This window comes from Narcine bancroftii, chromosome 3 (assembly GCF_036971445.1).
Source record: "Narcine bancroftii isolate sNarBan1 chromosome 3, sNarBan1.hap1, whole genome shotgun sequence".
Classification (NCBI taxonomy): Eukaryota; Metazoa; Chordata; class Chondrichthyes; order Torpediniformes; family Narcinidae; genus Narcine; species Narcine bancroftii.
In genome coordinates, this window is record NC_091471.1 from 331,889,825 (window position 1) to 331,909,305 (window position 19,481).

The 19,481-nt window shown below is 44.8% G+C and overlaps 2 protein-coding genes across 2 annotated transcripts in view; one reads left to right on the top strand and one right to left on the bottom strand.

Annotated features, from left to right (window-relative positions):
• Positions 1 to 10,186, bottom strand: part of LOC138759223 (growth factor receptor-bound protein 2) — a 140,192-nt gene extending 130,006 nt beyond the window's left edge. Inside the window, exon 1 of the mRNA XM_069929305.1 lies at positions 9,893 to 10,186. Within this exon, the coding sequence (XP_069785406.1) occupies positions 9,893 to 9,970 (78 nt within the window). The 5' untranslated portion in view covers positions 9,971 to 10,186. The remainder of the gene's footprint in view (positions 1 to 9,892) is intronic.
• On the top strand, positions 1,811 to 2,826 carry LOC138759224 (U6 snRNA-associated Sm-like protein LSm7). Its single transcript, XM_069929306.1, has one exon. The coding sequence runs from the start codon at positions 1,833 to 1,835 to the stop codon at positions 2,142 to 2,144; it is 312 nt and encodes a 103-aa protein (XP_069785407.1). The 5' UTR covers positions 1,811 to 1,832; the 3' UTR covers positions 2,145 to 2,826.
• Positions 10,187 to 19,481: the final 9,295 nt, after the last annotated feature.

A 19,481-nucleotide genomic window follows, 5' to 3' on the forward strand; every position in this document is an offset into this window, starting at 1 on the left:
TCCCAAATATTAGGCTCAATGGCCTGTGGTTTCCAGTCTTTTCCCTGCAGCCCTTGTTGCATCAAGGTACAAAAAGATTTCCCACCCTCATAATTCTCAGCCAGGGCATCTACAATTTTCTCTCTAGCTTCCCACTGTCCTCTGACCTTCAGCACCTTCTATAATATTGACTGTTCTCTCATTGAGACCTTTGCCCACCTCCTGCAGCTCCACACAGAATTGGCTGCATTGATTCCTATGGGGTTCCCATTTCTTTCTATGGTTCTCCCTTTTGTACTTGTAAAATGTCAAGAGATTATTCCTCGTGTTATCTGCCAGAGCTGTCTCCTTTTTGCCCCCCCCCCCCCCCCCCCGGTTTCTTTTTTTTTTTAAATTTTGTCCCTCATTACCCAAAAGCTCCTCCGGGTGTGGACTTGATCCCTGCAGTTTATACCTGCCACATCTCAATCCTTCTTGTTCTCGTCATCCAAGCTTATCTACACTTGCATGTCTTACTCTTTACTTTAACAGGAACTTGCATGTCCTGGACTCTTGTCAACAGACTTTTAAAACATCCCCTTTTCCTTAAGCTTCGCTTTCTTCAAAAAACTGTTTCCATCTTCCAACCTTCAAAGGCAGCCTTGTCCAATTTAAATTTTTAATTTGTGGTCGCGCCTTGTTTCTCTCCATAAATAGAACAGTGGTCGCTCCCAATTTACAAGACAGGATCAAGCATTCCCCTTTACAATGTGGGATCCTCAATATATTGCCAGAGGAATATATAAATAGAACAGTGGTCGCTCCCAATTTACCAAGACAGAATCAAGCATTCCCCTTTACCGTGAAGGATCCTCTATATATTGCCAGAGGAATATATAAATAGAACAGTGTCCCTCCCAATTTACCAAGACAGAATCAAGTATTTTCCTTTACCGTGTGGGATCCTCTATATATTGCCAGAGGAATATATATAAATAGAATATATAAATAGAACAGTGTCGCTCCCAATTTACCAAGACAGGATCAAGCATTCCCCTTTACCGTGTGGGATCCTCTATATATTGCCAGAGGAATATATAAATAGAATATATAAATAGAACAGTGTCGCTCCCAATTTACCAAGACAAAATCAAGCATTCCCCTTTACCGTGTGGGACCCTCTATATATTGCCAGAGGAATATATATAAATAGAATATATAAATAGAACAGTGTCGCTCCCAATTTACCAAGACAAAATCAAGCATTCCCCTTTACCGTGTGGGACCCTCTATATATTGCCAGAGGAATATATAAATAGAATATATAAATAGAACAGTGTCGCTCCCAATTTACCAAGACAGAATCAAGCATTCCCCTTTACCGTGTGGGATCCTCCAGATATTGCCAGAGGAAATTCTCCTGAACACTTACTGTACTTGCTTTTCTTCACTAACTATCTTTTTGGCTGCAACAAGTAAGAATTTGAGAGCAGTGGATCTCAACCTTTTTTTTCCCCTCACTCACATACTACCTGAAGTGATCCCTTACTAACCACAGAGTACCCATAGGATACCAAATGTGCTCTTATGTTAGTAAGGGATCACTTCAGGTGGCATGTGAGTGGAAAGAAAAAGGCTGAGAACCACTGTATTAGTTCATATAATGTCCAGACCTAGCTTCAACAGAGATATCGTTAGCAGATGGCACGACAGTAGTCAACCTCATCAGTAATGAGTAACACGACAGAAAAGAGGTGGAAAATCTTGTAAAATGGTGCAAGAATAATAACCCACACCTATACGTGGACAAGACAAAGGAGATGATTTTAGACTTTAAGAGGACCAAGGACGAAAGGTCGCAGGTGGCCGGCGCGATGGCGGACAAGGAGAAGAAGAAGAAAGAGAGTATTCTCGACCTTTCTAAGTACATAGACAAAACAATCCGTGTGAAATTTCAAGGGGGGCGAGAAGCTAGCGGGATTTTGAAAGGGTTTGACCCACTCCTCAATCTTGTACTGGATGGAACTATAGAGTACGTGAGAGATCCAGATGACCAATACAAATTGACCGAAGACACCCGTCAACTTGGTTTGGTTGTATGCCGAGGAACTTCAGTTGTTCTAATTTGCCCACAAGATGGCATGGAGGCCATTCCAAACCCTTTCATCCAGCAGCAAGATGGTTAGCTTGGAAACATCACATCAACAGATCTCAGGATTTCAATTTGTTTTTATCCATTAGCTAACGCTGATGTGTTTGATGGGTCTTATAATATCACCAGCATGGGGAGGTTTCTAAATGTGCGAAACAGGATAAGTGGTTTGGCTGGCAAGCAAGAGATTGCACTCTTTTCTTTATTGTGTACAGGTCAATCATGAACTATTCTGATAGTGGCTCTATCACCAGTAATTGAGAAGTGGTGTATTTTCACGTGGTGATCTGTAATACAGAAATAAAGCTTGTTCAGTGCAACCAGCAAAAAATGCAGATACTGAATAATAGCACAAAATGCTGGGAATACCCAGCAAGTCGAGCAGCATTGGTGGAGAAAAGAAACAGTTAATGTTTCAGATTGATAACCTTTTTCAGGGTCATTGACCCAAACCGTTAATACCTTTTTTTGTCCATTTTGAGTATTTTCCAGACTTATTTCACAATGCTGAGCTCCCTATTGCAGTGGATCATACACTGCAAGCCCCAGGTGGATTTACCCAGCAACAATCACCAGTGAAAGACACCTTTTGTTACAAAAACCAGCTGATTTAGAAACCTACTTTGTACATTTCATTTGTGTTTATTTAAAATGAATTGATATTTCTGGAACCACCTTTTATTTTCTCAAGTAACTTTTTACTCTATTCTTTTTTTTAATAAAACTTGAAGTTATTCCAGATAATTGTGAATAACATTTCAGTAATTTGTGTTGGAGTCTTGCATAGAAATATCATTTAATGTAAGCCTCTTTAAAGATTTAATTTGTTCCCTTTATTTTTTGATGCTGAACATGGATGTAAAACATTGTCCAATGTTTACAATAAACTTTTGTTTTTCCAGTAAAAAAAAAAGAGGACCAAGGACGACTACCCTCCACTACATGTTAATAGCTCTGTAGTGGAGAGAGTAGGGAAGTGACCTATCCTAGACACACATCTCTTCACTTGTTAGGAAAGCACAAAAGCACCTGCACTTCCTGAGAAGACTGAGGTAGGCAAGACTACCAGTCATCATCCTGTCTACTTTCTACAGGAGCTCTATCAAGAGTATCCTGGTCGACTGCATCAAAATATAAAGAGGTCAATCCACGGACCCATAAAAGCAGCAGAGAGGATCACTGGGGACTCCCTCCCCTCCTCCATTCGACGTGATCATTGTTTGAAATGGGCTCACAATATTGTTGAGGACCCCCACCACCCCGCATACAGCATCTTCCAGCTATTCCCATCGGGAAAGAGATCAAGGACTATCAGAGCTAGAACCATCAGGCTGAGAAACAGCTTCTTCCCACACGCAGTGAGAATGACTGAACGACCAAAGGAACTGCTCATACAAACTCTCTAAGACTCTAATACTTATTCAACAACATTTATTTTTATACATGTACTGCAAATGTATAATGTTTTTGTACGTGTGTGTTATGCCTCTATGTGAGTTTGCATGTTTTTGCACCAAGGACAAGAGAACACTGTTTCATCGGATTGTAAATTGGATAAATTTCAACTTAAAAAGTATATGACAATAAACCAATGATCAAAAGTCATGCTGCAGTTCAATCACAGAATACCTCGAGGAACGAGGAAACGAGAAAACTGCCAGCAAACATCAATTTTGGCCAAAAAGTTCAGTTAATCCAATTATTCCAATCTCATTTTGGAGGTTCTTTCTGATGAAGGTTCCCTTCAAAAATTGAAACAATACCTTCCGCCAGTGCAAATCTGAACCATTTTGAACCAAAGCAGATTTAACTCTATATATGAAACATGAAACCTTTCTGAACCAGAGCTCATTTTCCTCCAAAAGCCCTTACAGGAAACTGGGCTAACGGAAGTTGCACAGCAGTTCAAAACCAGAAATTTAGCAAATTTACTACCATTACAGAAACCCATTTAGTAATCATATTCCCAGCTGCCATGCTGACTGTCCAACTCCATAACAAGCACTAGACACAATAGAAACAGGCACATTTAATAAAAATTCCATAATCCACCTCCATTTTACCCTGAACAGCACTAATTTTTTTTACAGAAAGAAACCAGTTTAATTTGCTTTTGCTATTTAATAGAGGAAGTGCACTGCAGTTAATACTACCCTGAGGCTCCACAGCTTTGTCACAATCATTTTCACCATCTGTACAGTAGTCACAAGTTGCTATGATAAATTTCACACTGTATGAAACTACAAGAATGCAACCAGTGAAAAGAGGAAATTTAGTCCGATAGAGTTAAAGAGAACCCTTGTCAGACTCATTTGCTGCTATCTTGTTCTTTATTATCATCTGCATTTCTAGATTACTTATTCTCCCAATATTCCCACACATTTTTCAATTGTTTAACTTAACCCTGTTATGTGTGTTTGGACAAAATCTCCTCCACAATCTCCATCAGTACCGGAGTACAGGGCTGCGTTCTTAGCCCCCTGCTCTACGAACTTCATACCTATGTGGCTCAGTATGACCATCTACAAATTTGCTGACGATACCACTGTAGAGGGTTGTGTAAAAAGGGCCGATCAAGTCAGCATACAGGAGAGAGACTGAAAATTTGGCTGAATGGTGCTCCAAAAATAACCTTGCACTCAATGTCACCAAAACTAAGGAGCTCATTGTTGAAGGGAAAACCAAACGTGTACAATCCAGTGATCATTGGAAGTCAGAGGTGGAGAGGATGGGAAACTTTAAGTTCTTGGGAGTCACCATCTCGGAGAATCTTTCCTGGACCCAACACTGCCCAAACCCTCCCTACTATCAAGAACATCTATGGGGAACCCTGCTGTCGGCAAGCAGTAGCAATCATCAAGACTCAACACCATCCAGCACACGTACTGTTCTCACTGCTGCCATCAGGAAAGAGGTATAGGTGCCACAAGACCCATACCACCGAGTTCAGGAACAGCTGCTACTCTTGAACCATCAACAAACTCAATCCGGGACTCACTTAAGGACTCTTGTGCACTTTATTGATTTTTTTTTCCTCTCTGTATTGCAGTTGTTTACATTTCTTTATTTGTTTACATCCATTGTGTATAGTTTTTGACTGGCCTTCAGGTAAAAGAATCTCAGGGCTGTATGTGATGTCATGTATGTACTCTTGACAATAAATCTGCTATAAATCTAAATCTGAAAATTAAATCTAGCGTAGATTCCAGAGAATGCAAGGCATAAAAGACAAGCCCTCTGGTCAAACACGAACAGCTGATACTCTGTCACAATGCCATCAACTTGAAACATTAACTGATTCCCTCTCCTCAGAATGGCCCACTGAATATTTCCAGCATTTTCATAATGAAAATCATTTGAAGATTTATATATTAAAGACAAATGGAACCTGAAGGTCAACAAGCCAGGATTATTTTTCATGCGTGATAGGGTCTTCTCAAAAGGCCAATGTTAATCACCAAGCTCTGTGCACCCTTATCCAGTTCAGTTTCTTAACCAAATTGCTATTCATGCTTTTACTCTAGTCTATGGCTTTTAACCTTGTGTTGTTTTGTTGTACTTTGAATGTTTTGTGCATTCTGAAAATCAAGATTAACAGGTTCCAAGTTCCATTAGGTAAGTTAAAGATATTCCTTTATCAAATTCAACCTGACTCCCCTGAAATCAAAACTTGTAAATTTCTTGTTATTTTCTAAGTCTTCCACATTGTGATGTTAAATTTCCCTCTTTTTCTTCACAGGTTACATCTCTTGGAACATTTACCACATTCTGAATCTAAGGTTTGGAAGATTCTAATAATCTCTTCCATTTTTATCCTTGCTTTCCTCTGCAATTTGGTTACCATTTAGCAACATAACAATTACAGTACGGAAACAGGGCATATCGGCTCTTCTATTCCACACTGATTTAAATGAACAACACTAGTTCCACTTACCTGCTCCCTGCCCATATCCCTCCAACCTCCTCACACCCATGTACTCAAACTGCTGTAACCACCTATTCCACTCAGCCACCACTCTCTGAGTGAAGAAGCTTCCTCTTGTGTTTTATCCCCTAACCCTTAACTTATGACCTCTCATTCCAATCTCTCCTACCCTCAAGGGGAAAAGCCTATACACATCTACTGTCTATTCCCATCATAATTTTATACACCTCTATCAAATTCCCCCTCAACCTTCTACACTCCAATGAATAAAGACCCAGTCTACTCAATCTTTCTCCGTATTCTAGATACTGCAATCCAAGCAACATTTTAGTAAATCTTCACTGCACCCTCTCTACCTTATTGATATCCTTCCATTTAAGTATTGCACCTGCCACACAATGATAAATCACCCCCACCAGAACAGGGAGCCAATGGATGAATCAGGGTAATCTCGGAAGAGACTTACCATTGTTTCAATGAAGTAAAAACAAAGCTTTGCAAGCTTCATTTTAATCTTTAAAATTCTATTTATTTCTAAACATACCCAAAGTAAGTGAGGTTAGGCCGAGTCTCGAAGTCATGAAAGTACCCCCTAAACCCATAATGAAAATACATAACCTGCATCAATAAAGTGGTTATCTGCAGGAAAGGCTGTCAATGTGGTAGGTGTCCACAAAATCCACACAAGTTTAGCATATGTTTGGTGAGGAATAACATAAGCAGAATTCCCTACCAAAGGGATTCATCAAACAGCAATCAGTATTCCAAGTTTGATCAAAGCAAGTTACCAATAGCAAGCAGTGGAAGGGAAGATGATCCCGGGGCCTTCTACTCCATTTCTGTATTCCTATTTCATTATATCCACTCGCATCCATCCCTGACTGCACTCCTCCCTCACAACTCTATCTGGTTGGCATCATTCAACACCTCTGGCCATCCCCTCCATGCCTGCACTCACATCTCACCCCACCCATCCACATTACCTCAATTCTCTTGCCCTGCCCCTCACACATCTCTCCCTCACTGGCTCCTTCCCTCTCCCCACCTCCTCTTGTCAACTGCCCCTCCACATACCCCCAAATGCTCTCTCACCACAACACTTCGCTTCTTCCCCCCCCCCCCCCCCACACACTAGTTCCCACACCTTTCCTCCCTCACTGTTCACCTCTCTCTCACCAGTCCCTCTTGTCTTTCTGGTAACCCTTTCCCTTTCTCCTTCCCCCCCACTCTGCCAGTTGCTTCTCTTGTCTGGTTTTCCCCCCACTCTGCCAGTTGCTTTTCTTTCTCTCCCTCTTGCTCCTATCTTATCCTCCCCACCTACCCCTCTTCCCCCTACATTCTCCTCTCACTGCCTAGCCAGTCCATCTTCTCTCTCCCTCACTTAAGGGCACCCTTTTTCTTTCTAGCCCACGCACGTCTTTATCACTCTCTGTCGGAACCCACCCACCCACCACCCCTCCCCCCGCCAAAACCCACATACACTCTCTCTCTGCCGCTGAACCCCATTCTCTCTGCCGCCATCCCTCATTCTCCATCTGCCGCCAATACCCCATTCTCCCCCTCGCCCTGCCGCCGATCCCCCTTTCTCCCCCTCGCCCTGCCGCCGATCCCCCTTTCTCCCCCTCGCCCTGCCGCCGATCCCCCTTTCTCCCCCTCGCCCTGCCGCCGATCCCCCTTTCTCCCCCTCGCCCTGCCGCCGATCCCCCTTTCTCCCCCTCGCCCTGCCGCCGATCCCCCTTTCTCCCCCTCGCCCTGCCGCCGATCCCCCTTTCTCCCCCTCGCCCTGCCGCCGATCCCCCATTCTCTCCCTCTCCCTGCCGCCGACCCCCATTCTCCCCCTCTCCCTGCCGCCGACCCCCATTCTCCCCCTCTCCCTGCCGCCGATTCCCCTTCTCCCTGCCGCCGATCCCCCTTCTCCCTGCCGCCGATCCCCCTTCTCCCTGCCGCCGATCCCCCTTTCTCCCCCTCTCCCTGCCGCCGATTCCCCTTATCTCCCTCTCCCTGCCGCCGATCCCCCTTATCTCCCTCTCCCTGCCGCCGACCCCCATTCTCCCCCCTCTCCCTGCCACTGACCCCCATTTTCCCCCTCTCCCTGCCGCCGATCCCCCTTCTCCCCCCTCCCTGCCGCCGATCCCCCTTCTCCACCTCTCCCCGCCGCCGATCCCCCTTCTCTCCCTCTCCCTGCCGCCGATCCCCCATTCTCTCCCTCTCCCTGCCGCCGATCCCCCATTCTCTCCCTCTCCCTGCCGCCGATCCCCTATTCTTCCCTCTCCCTGCCGCCGCTCCCCTATTCTTCCCTCTCTCTCTGCCGCCGATTCCCCATTCTCCCCTCTCCCTTCCGCCGACCCTCATTCTCCCCTCTCCCTTCCGCCGACCCTCATTCTCCCCCTCTCCCTTCCGCCGACACCCATTCTCCCCCTCTCCCTTCCGCCGACACCCATTCTCCCCCTCTCCCTGCCGCCGACCACCCATTCTCCCCCTCTCCCAGCCGCCGATTCCCCTTCTCCCCCTCTCCCTGCCGCCGACCCCCATTCTCCCCCCTCTCCCTGCCGACGATCCCCCTTCTCCCCCCTCTCCCTGCCGACGATCCCCCTTCTCCCCCTCTCCCTGCCGCCGATCCCCCTCTCCCTCTCCCTGCCGCCGATCCCCCTCTCCCTCTCCCTGCCGCCGATCCCCCATTCTCCCCCTCTCCCTGCCGCCGATACCCCATTCTCCCCCTCTCCCTGCCGCCACTCCCCTATTCTTCCCTCTCCCTGCCGCCGCTCCCCTATTCTTCCCTCTCTCTGCCGCTGATTCCACATTCTCCCCCTCTCCCTTCCGCCGACCCTCATTCTCCCCCTCTCCCTTCCGCCGACCCTCATTCTCCCCCTCTCCCTTCTGCCGACCCCCATTCTCCCTCTCCCAGCCGCCGACCCCCCATTCTCCCCCTCTCCCAGCCGCCGACCCCCCATTCTCCCCCTCTCCCAGCCGCCGACCACCCATTCTCCCCCTCTCCCAGCCGCCGACCACCCATTCTCCCCCTCTCCCAGCCGCCGATCCCCATTCTCCCCCTCTCCCTGCCGCCGACCACCCATTCTCCCCCTCTCCCAGCCGCCGACTACCCATTCTCCCCCTCACCCTGCCGCCGATCCCCCACTCTCCCTGCCGCCGCTCCCCTATTCTTCCCTCTCCCTGCCGCCGATCCCCCATTCTCCCCCTCTCCCCGCCGCCGATCCCCCATTCTCCCCCTCTCCCCGCCGCCGACCCCCCATTCTCCCCCTCTCCCCGCCGCCGACCCCCCCATTCTCCCCCTCTCCCCGCCGCCGACCCCCCCATTCTCCCCCTCTCCCCGCCGCCGACCCCCCCATTCTCCCCCTCTCCCCGCCGCCGACCCCCCCATTCTCCCCCTCTCCCCGCCGCCGACCCCCATTCTCCCCCTCTCCCCGCCGCCGACCCCTCATTCTCCCCCTCTCCCCGCCTCCGACCCCCCATTCTCCCCCCTCTCCCTGCTGCGGACCCCCCCATTCTCCCCCTCTCCCTGCCTCCGACCCCCCATTCTTCCCCCTCTCCCTGCCTCCGACCCCCCATTCTTCCCCCTCTCCCTGCCTCCGACCCCCCATTCTTCCCCCTCTCCCTGCCGCGGACCCCCCATTCTTCCCCTCTCCCTGCCGCCCCTCGCTCCCTCTCTCACGTCTCCTTCCCCTTTCTCGATCCCCATTTGCCCACCAATCCAAAGTCTTGACCCTTTCGCGCCTGACTGGGGGCGAGTTACCGTCGCAGCTCGACATATTTGCTGGGAAACTCGGCCCGCCGGCCTGGATGGAGACCCAGCGACCGCCGCGGGCCTGCTCGCCTCCTCATACCGTCCTGGGCCTTACCTTCAGAATTTCTTCGCGCTTAAAACTCAGTTCATCGTCGGCCGTGGCCTTGAAATCGTACTTAGCGATGGCTTCCATGCTATGCGCAAGGCTCAGGGTCTCAGTGCCTCCGCCAGCCTCTCGCTCGCCAGCTTGTAGCGGTGTCCGCCTCGCCTGCTCGCCGATCGGCCCTCAACGACGGCGCCTGCGCACTGTAGCTGAGCCCCGCCAGCTACGGCGCATGCGCATGTCGCGCCAATCAGCTGCCGTCCCGGAGCGAGACGCGCCCACCGGAAACGGCACCACCCTGGCGCAGGCTTGGGCCTTGTCGTCATGGTACTTTCTCCTTGAGGGGTGCGGGTCCGATTCTGTGTCGTGAACATGCAGCGAAATTCGTTGTGTTGCCGCAGTATTACTGGGCAAAATTGCCCTATGTGACATCGATAATCAACAAATTTGCGCACAGAGAAAGTTGAGGCAATGCCTGTGGGTCATTGGCCAGTCAGGAATCTGATAGCGGCGGGGAAGGAGCTGTCCTTGTGCCTCTGGGTGTTCGTCTTCAGTGCTCTCTACCTTCCTCCTGATGGTAGCAATGTGAAGAGGGCATGGCCTGAGTGGTGAGGGCCATTGAGGATAGAAGCTGCTTTCTTGAGACACCACCTCATGTAGATTTCCTCGATGGAGTGGTCTGGTGCCCATGATGGCGCCAGCTGGGCTCACAGCTCTGTAGCCCTTTCCTGTGCGTTGGCACCTCCATACCAGACACTGATGCAACCAGTCTGAATGCTCTCCGTGGTACACCTATAGAAATTTGCAAAAGTATTTGATGACATCTCCTCATGAAGAAGAGATGCTAGCGAACCTTCTATCGACATGGTGGTCCCAGGTCATTGACAGCCAGGAATTTGAAGTTGTTAACTTTCCACAGATGATCCCTCAACGAGGAATGGTTTGTGTTCTCCTGATTTACCTCTCCTGAACTATAGAACATTACAGAACAGAAACAGGCCCTTCAGCCCATGCTGAACTATTATTCTACATAATCCCACTGATCTGCACCCAGTCCATAGCCTTCCATACAGTTCCCATCCATGTATCTGTCCAAATTCTTTTAAAATGTTAAAATTGCACCCACATTCACCATTTCAACTGGAAGCTTGTTCCACAGTCCCACCACCACTGTGAAGAAGTTCTTAATATTCCCCATAAACTTTTCCCCTTTCACCCTTAATACAAATGTATTCATTTGTATCTCACCTACCCTCAATGGGGAAAGCCTACCTATTTTTATTCTGTCTGTGCCCCTCATAATTTTAAATACTTCTATCAAATCTCCCGTCATCTACGCGCCAGGGAATAAAGTCCTAACTTGTTTAATCTCTGCCACTAACTCAGTTCCTGAAGTCTGGGCAACATCACAGTAAATCTTCTCTCCATTCTTTCAGACCTATTGATATCTTTTCAGTTGTTAGGTGACCAAAACTGCACACAATACTCCAAATTTGGCCTCACCAATGTCTTGTACAACTTTACCATAACATCCCAACTCCTATATTCTATACTTTGATTTATGAAGACCAATATGCCAAAAATTTTCTTTACAAACCAAGCTACGTATGGCACCATTTTCAGACTAGGTTCCTAGATCTCTCTAGTCTACTACACTCCTCTGTGTCTACCGTTTATAGTGTACTGTGACAGATTATAGATATGTTTTTGGGAGATAAATTGGGGCAGGTTTTTTAGTGTAGGTCACATACAAACACTTTAAAACAGATCTTATTTAAAATACTGGAGCTCTGCTCATCCTGGACAGGCCAGCTCCAAGAGCCTTTGCAAAAGCTTTGGAGAGTGTTGTTTACAAAAAGGTAACAGATGAAAGAACTGTCAGAGGTGTCCAGCAAACAACAAATCTCTGAAAACAGACAAGAACCTTCCTGAGCAGTAACCATTTACCTTTCTAGCACCAAAGCCTGGTGAACATCATAAATGTTAAATTCTGTGCACAGTATAAGAATTGTCTGCAACCAGTGAACTTGAAGGAATGAAATTGAGATTGGACTGTGAATCAAAGAACTTTTCTAAACTTACACATTACATACATGTGCACTTAGAATTAGAAGGGGGTTAAGTTAGGTTAGTTAAGTTGATGGTGATAAGATAAAGTTTGATCCTGTTTTCATGTTTAAAAATAATTAAAAGCAACATTTGTTTAAGAAACCATATTGTCTTGGTGAATATCTATTGCTGCTGGGTTTTGGGGTCCTCTGGGCTCATAACAGTATGTACTTTCTTGGTTTGTCCTTCCAAATTCCAATGCTTCACATTTGTCTGCATTAAATTCCATCTGCCATTTTTTTTATCCCATTTTTCCAAATGGTGTAGATCCCTCTGCAAGCTTTGAAAGCCTTCCTCACTATCCACACTGCCTCCAATCTGTCATCTGTAAACTTGCTGATCCAATTCACCACATTATCATCCCTATCATTGAAATAGATGACGAACAACAATGGTTTCAGCACCGATCACTGAGGCACATCACTAATCACAGGTCTCCAGTCTGAGAAGCAATCATCCACTACCACTCTTTGAGTTCTTTCATGTAGCCAATGTCGAATCTAGTTTACTACATCACCAGGCATACCAAGTAACTGAACCTTCCTGACTAACCTCCCATGTGGGATCTTGTCAGATTTCAGATTTATTATCAGAGTACATACATGGCATGCAATCCTGTGATTCAATGGCCTTACTAAAGTCCATGTAGACAACATCCACAGCCTTTCATTCATTAATTTTCCTGGTAACCTTGAAAAACTCTAAGATTTGTTATATAACCTATCAAGCACAAAGCCAAGTTGACTATCCCTAATCAGTGCCTGGCGATCCAAATATTTATATATCCAATCTCTTGGAATACCTTCCAATAACTTATCTATTACTGATGTCAGGGTCTCCAGCGTAGAATTTACAGGGTAACATATGGAGCCCTTTTTATACAACAGAACAACATGAGGTACCCTCCATTCCCCTGCAATTTCTACACTGGCCTCCCTCAAGGTCTGAGGGAATATCTTGTCAGACCCTGGGGATCTATCCACCCTTATTTGCTTTAAGACAGCAAGCACCTCCTCCTCTTTAATTCGTATAGGTTCCATGACCTCACTGCTTGTTTTCCTGACTTCCCACAACTGTGTCCTGAGTGAATACTGATGATCTCCCCCATCTCTTTTGGCTCCATACAAAGCCAACCACACTGATCTTCAAGGAGACCAATTTTGTCCCATTTGCTTGTACCTGTAGAAACCCTTAGAATTTTCTTTCACATTATTTGCCAAAGCAACCTCGTGTCTTCTTTACCCTCCTGATTTCTTTATTTTCTTGTAGTTTTTATACCCTTCAAGTACCTCGTTTGCTCTGTGTTGAGTAGACCTGCTGTACACCTCTCTTGTCCTCAGAACCAGATCCCCAATATCCCGCAAAAACAAGGTTACTTGTGAATGCTAACTTTGCCTTTAATCCTGGTAGGAACATACAAACTGTACTCTCACAATTTCACCTTTGAAGGTCTTCCACTTACCTAAAACATCCTTGCCAGAAAACAACTTATGCCAATCCACACATTCTGAATCTCTTCTCATTTCTTCAAGATTGGCCTTTCTCCAAATTTAGAATCTCAACCTGAGGCTCAGACCTATCCTTCTCCATAATTAACTAATGGTTTTATGATCACTGGACCCAAAATGTTTCCCTACACATACTTCTGTCCTGTCTGTTCCCTAATAGGAGATCCAGTATTGCACTCTCTCCAGTTGGTACCTCCATGTATTAATGGAGAAAATTTTCCTGAACATATTTGACAAACTCCAAGCTATACAGCCCAGTTACAGTATGGGAGTCCCAATTAATGTGAGGAAAGTTAAAATCTCATACTATCACAACCTTGTGTTTCTTGCATCTGTCTGCTATCACTACAGATGTGCTCCTCCAATTCTCACTGACCATTGGGTGGTTCATACTACAACTCCATGAGTGTGGCCATACCTTTCCCGTTCCTCAGCTCCACCCATATAGCTTCAGTAGATGAGCCCTCTGGTCTGACTTGCCTGAGCACAGCTGTAATATTTTTCCTGATGAGCAATGCTACTCCTCCCCCTTTCATTCCCCCTCCCCCCACCTTTCATCCCCTCCCCATTCTATAGCATCTAAAACCACGGAAGCCTGGAACACTGAGCTGCCAGTCCTCCCTCTCTTGGAACCAAGTTTCACTAGTGGTCACAATATCATAATTCCACAATCAGTTCCTTGGTTTTGCTCACATTGAGTGAAAGGTTGTTGTTGTGATACCACTCAACCAGCTGATTGTTCTTCCTCCTGTATGCTTCCTCATTGCTGTTTGTGATTCTGCTGACGACCATAGTGTCATCGCTAAATTTGTAGCTGGCATTTGAATTATGCCAAGCCACATGGTCATGGGGAAAGAGAGTAGAGCAGTGGACTAAGCGCGCATCCTTGAGGTGCACCTGTGTTGATTGTCAGTGAGAGGAGACGTTGTTTCCGATTCGTACTGACTTTGGTCTTCCGATGAGGAAGTGAAGGATCAAGGTCCAGAGGCAGACTGGTACTGAGGGGACGATGGTGTTGAAAGCTGAGCTGTTGTCCACGAAAAGCAGCCTGATGTACATGTTGCTGTCGTCTAGGTGATCCAGGCTGAGTGGAGAGCCAATGAGATTGCGTCTGCTGTCGAGTGATTGTGGCAGTATGTGAATTTGCTTGGGAACAAATTAATTCTGGCCGTGACCAACCTCTCAAAGCAAGAAGTAAATCACCAAATTCTGTAGACACTGTGGTTGAAGTAAAAAAAACCAAAATGCTGGAGAAACTCGGCAGGTCAAAATAGTAGCAAAGGTAAAGAAACATACCCAACTTTTCGGGCTTGAGCACTTCATCAAAGTATGAGAAAGTGCCGGCAGCCATCTGAACAAAAGTTGGGGGGGGGTGTGGTGGCAAAGGCAGGAGATGATAGGTGGAGAAAGGAGGGATGGGACAGCAGCAATGAGGGGGGAGGAGGGATGACAGGGTGGATGGAAGAAATGGAAAGACAGGAAAAGGGGGAGGGGAAGAAAAGTTAAGCAGGTTTACTGGAAAGCTGTTCTTCTTTGGCTTGGCTTTGCGGACGAAGTGCCATGTGGCTGGAGGAGTGCCCAAATGGAAAATAAGTTGTTATCCTCCAATCTGTGGGTGGTCAGGGTGGGATAGTACCTACTTGCCTTTTTTTCCCCCTCCTTTCTTGCCTTTCCAGTTCACCCACCCAGCCATCCCTCCTCCCCCTCATTGCTCCTGTCCCCTCCCTCTTTCCTCCACCTTTCCTGCCTTTGCCACCCCCCTCCCCCCCCCCCCACCTTGAGAGATATATGGATTTGATCCCCAAGGACCCTCTGTTCTTCTACCCTGTTAAATATTCCTTCCCTTAATCATACACTCTGCCTTCAGGTTTAACCATTCAAAATGCATCTCCTGACACTTATCTGGATTGAACTCCACCTGCCACTTTTCTGCTCTACTCTGTATCCTGTCTATATCCTGTTGTAACCTACAACAATCTTCAGCTCTATCTACAACACCTCAAACCTTGGTATTCTCTGCAAACATACTGACCCAATTCCTCTACTTTCTTGTCCAGGTTATTATAAAAATCACAAAGAGCAGAGGTCCCAGAACTGATCCCTGTGGAGCTCCACTAGTTACTGACCTCCAGGCAGAATACTTTCAGTCCACCACTACTCTCTCTTTTCACAAGCAAGCCAATTTTGAATTCACACGGCCAAGGTTCCGTGGATCCCATGCCTCATGACTTTCTGAATGAGTCTGCCATAGGGGACTTTGTCAAATGCCTTACTCTTCTTTCTTTGGCTTGGCTTCGCGGACGAAGATTTATGGAGGGGGTAAAAAGTCCACGTCAGCTGCAGACTCGTTTGTGGCTGACAAGTCCGATGCGGGACAGGCAGACACGATTGCAGCGGTTGCAGGGGAAAATTGGTTGGTTGGGGATGGGTGTTGGGTTTTTCCTCCTTTGCCTTTTGTCAGAAAGTGGGCTCTGCAGTCTTCTTCAAAGGAGGTTGCTGCCCGCCAAACTGTGAGGCGCCAAGATGCACGGTTTGAGGCGATATCAGCCCACTGGCGGTGGTCAATGTGGCAGGCACCAAGAGATTTCTTTAGTAATGCCTTACTAAAATCCATATATACCACATTACCACTCTACTTTCATCAATTTTTTTTGTTACCTCAAAAAACTCAACTAGGCCTTTCCTTCATAAATCTATGCTGACTATCCTTGAGTAGTCTATACTTCTCCAAATGCTCATAGATTCTTTCCTTAAGAATCGTCTTCATTAGTTTACACACCACTGTCTAATACTCACTGGTCGATAATTCCCAGGATTCTCCCAATTACCTTTTTTAAACAAGGGGACACCATTTGCCATTCTCCAATCATCCATCAACCTCCTGCCAAAGATGACAAAGATCATTGCCAATGCCCCAGCAATCTCTTCACTCCCTCTTCACAGCAACTTGCTTATGTCTTGTCCAGTCCCCGGGACTTATCAATCCTAACGTTTTTAAGAAGATCCAGCACTTCCTCTTTCTTAAGTTCAACATGGTCTGGCACATATTCTGACCCCACCTTGACCAAAGTTCTTTTCTATGGTGAATACTGAGGCAAAATATTCATTTAGGACCTCCCCAAACTCCTCCAAGCACATGTTGCCTCCTTAATCCTTAAGTGGAACTACCTTCACTCTCATTATCCTTCTGTTCTTCATGTATGTATAGAATGCCTTTCGGTTTTCTTTAATCCTACTTCCAAGACCCCCTTCTAGCTCTCCTAAGCTACTTCCTGGCTATGATCTCATTCTCATGAGCTCTTCTTGTCTTTTGCTTTCTCAATCTATAATATGCTTCCTTTTTCCTCTTAACTCGCTGCCTCACCTGTTTTTTCAACCCCTTTCTCATTGGGACAAACCTACCTAACTGATCTCTCAACATCACAGTACCTCTGTGGTTTCACCCCAAGAACATCTGTTCCCAATTTACTTCTCCAAATGTTGGTGCCTCATTCCATTGTGATTAGTGCTTCCCCAATTAAACACTTAACTATTTTGTCTGCTTTTATCCTTGTCCATAGCTATGTAAAAGCTCAGGGAGTTGTAATCACTCTCACCCACATCGAAATTCCATGTACTGACCTGTGATTGTTCTTTTAAAAATATAGTACAACTCCAATTATTCAAAATTGGATTCTCCGAAATCCTCAGTTATCCAATATCAGAAATCCTCATTTATCCAAATTTGTTTTGGAGCCGAACTGACTGGGGACCTCGGGCTCCCGGCAGTGGTAGCAGCAGGGACCTTGGGCTCCTGGGCAGGACCCTCAGGCTCCCAGCTCGAGCGGGACCTCGGTGGCGATTGGCGGTGGCCAGTATTGTTTTTTTGTGAGAATTAAATGTTATTTTAATGTTTAAAAAGCTTTACCTTGCTGTTTGCTCTTGCTTAAACACTGTTACAAGTGATTTGCTGTTGCTTCTGGGCTGTTTATAAAAAAATGACCTGTTTTCTGAAAAAAATCATTTATCCGAAATGGGCCCGGTCTCAACCATTTTGGACAATCAAAGTTGTACTGTACTTTTATTTACTTCAATAACAATAAATTTTATGGTACAATTATGGAATGTGCCTCAGAAAAAAGATAAAAACTCTGCAAGCATAATTAGAGAAATAAATTCTGAAGCACGGCCATAATAAAAAAGGATATGATAAATTTAAATGTAAAAGAACCCGTAATCCATACAGTAATATTTAAAATAAAATAATCAGTGGGAAAAAACCCTTTAATCAAAACCCCTTCCATAAGACAAAATTAGAATAAAAACACTAACCTATGGGTATCAAGTGATGTCAACCCAGAAACTGACAACACAACAGAGGTTTAGAACAGTCTTAAAACTTTAGATTATGGTCATTGTTCATAAGAGGGCCCCATGTCTTTGAAAAATTAGTATTTGAATCTTTAATGGTGTATCTAATTTTTTTCTGAGCTTAAACAAGACATAATATCATTTAACCATTATATGTGTGCAGGTGGAGTGCTGCCTTTCCATTGGGGCAATATTGCACGTCTGGCTATCGGTGAAGTAGAAGATAAAATTCGGCTTTGAGAGGAAATCAATAAAACATCATCATCCTCAGATATTCCAAACAGAGCAATAAAAGGGCAAGGTTCCAATTTAACCTTAAGAATCACCGATAGTGTATGAAAAATATCTTTCCAAACTTTTTGTAGAATAGGGCAAAACCAAAACCTGTGAACCAAGGAAGCCTCTGCAATTTTACATTTGTCACAGAGGATTTATATCAGCATAAATTTTTTTTTAGCTTTATATAAATACTCTGTGGACCACTTTAAATTGCAATAACCAGTGTCATACACAAAGGGAAGTAGTACAGTATTAATCAAATTACAAATGGGATCCCAAACCTTGTCAAAAAATGAAAGATTCAAATTCTGTTCCCAATCACTCTTGATCTTAACTAACGAGGTAATTCTTAAATCAAGTAAATGATTATAAATAAGAGATATTAAACCTTTGTGAGAAAGTTGAAAATCCAAAAGTGAATCAAGAATATTCGCCTTGGGAATTTGTAGAAAATCAGGAATCTGAGATTGAGCAAAATGTCTAACTTGTAAATATCTAAACAGTGTAAGTTAAATTTTGTCACCAATTATTCAAAAGAAGTTAAACTATTACGAATAAAAAGGTCTTTGAAATGTTTAATACCCAATCTCTGCCAATCGTTAAAAACTGTTCTGTAAAGAAGGTAATTAGATATAATGGGACTAGCAAGGGAAAAAATTTCAAAATAAAAAAAAAACTTCTAAATTGTGCCCACATTTTCAAGAATGTTTAATTGTATAAAGATGAGGATAAACAGGAACCTAAATTGTCAACAAAGAAGTATTCTTTGTAAAATTCACTTCCATTTCTATCCATGAAGGGCGGTTGACCAAATTATCAAAAAGTAATAAAAGAATTCACTTACATATAGTGACCACCAAATAGTATAAAATTGGGAAATTCCAGTCCACCATTCTTTTTAGCTCTTTGAAGATGAGTTTTAATTAAGCAAGGATGTTTCCATTGCCATATGTAAGAAGATATAAGCAAATCAAGTGAGCCAAAAAAAAAGATTTAGGAATAAAAATTGGTATAGATTGAAAAAGTACAGAAATTTAGGTAAGATATTCAATTTAATAGAATTAATACAACAAATCAATGAGAGTGATAAAGTGATCATCTTAGTAATGTTCATTTAACTTAATTAAATAAATTGGAAATTTTTTCTGTAAAAAGATATTTGTAACTCCTGGTGTTTGTAATACCAAGATAGATAAATTGGTTTTCCACAATCTTAAAAGGAAGATTAGCATAACTTGATATAGAACCATTCAAAGGTAAAAGTTCACTTTTATGTAGATTCAATTAATATGCAGAAAACTGACTAATATTAGAGAACAGAGCTAATACACTTGCAAGGAAACATCTGGATTAGA

What these genes read in the sequence shown, in the direction of transcription:
- LOC138759224 (XM_069929306.1), top strand. Translation starts at nt 1,833, where the DNA reads ATGGCGGACAAGGAGAAGAAGAAGAAAGAGAGTATTCTCGACCTTTCT.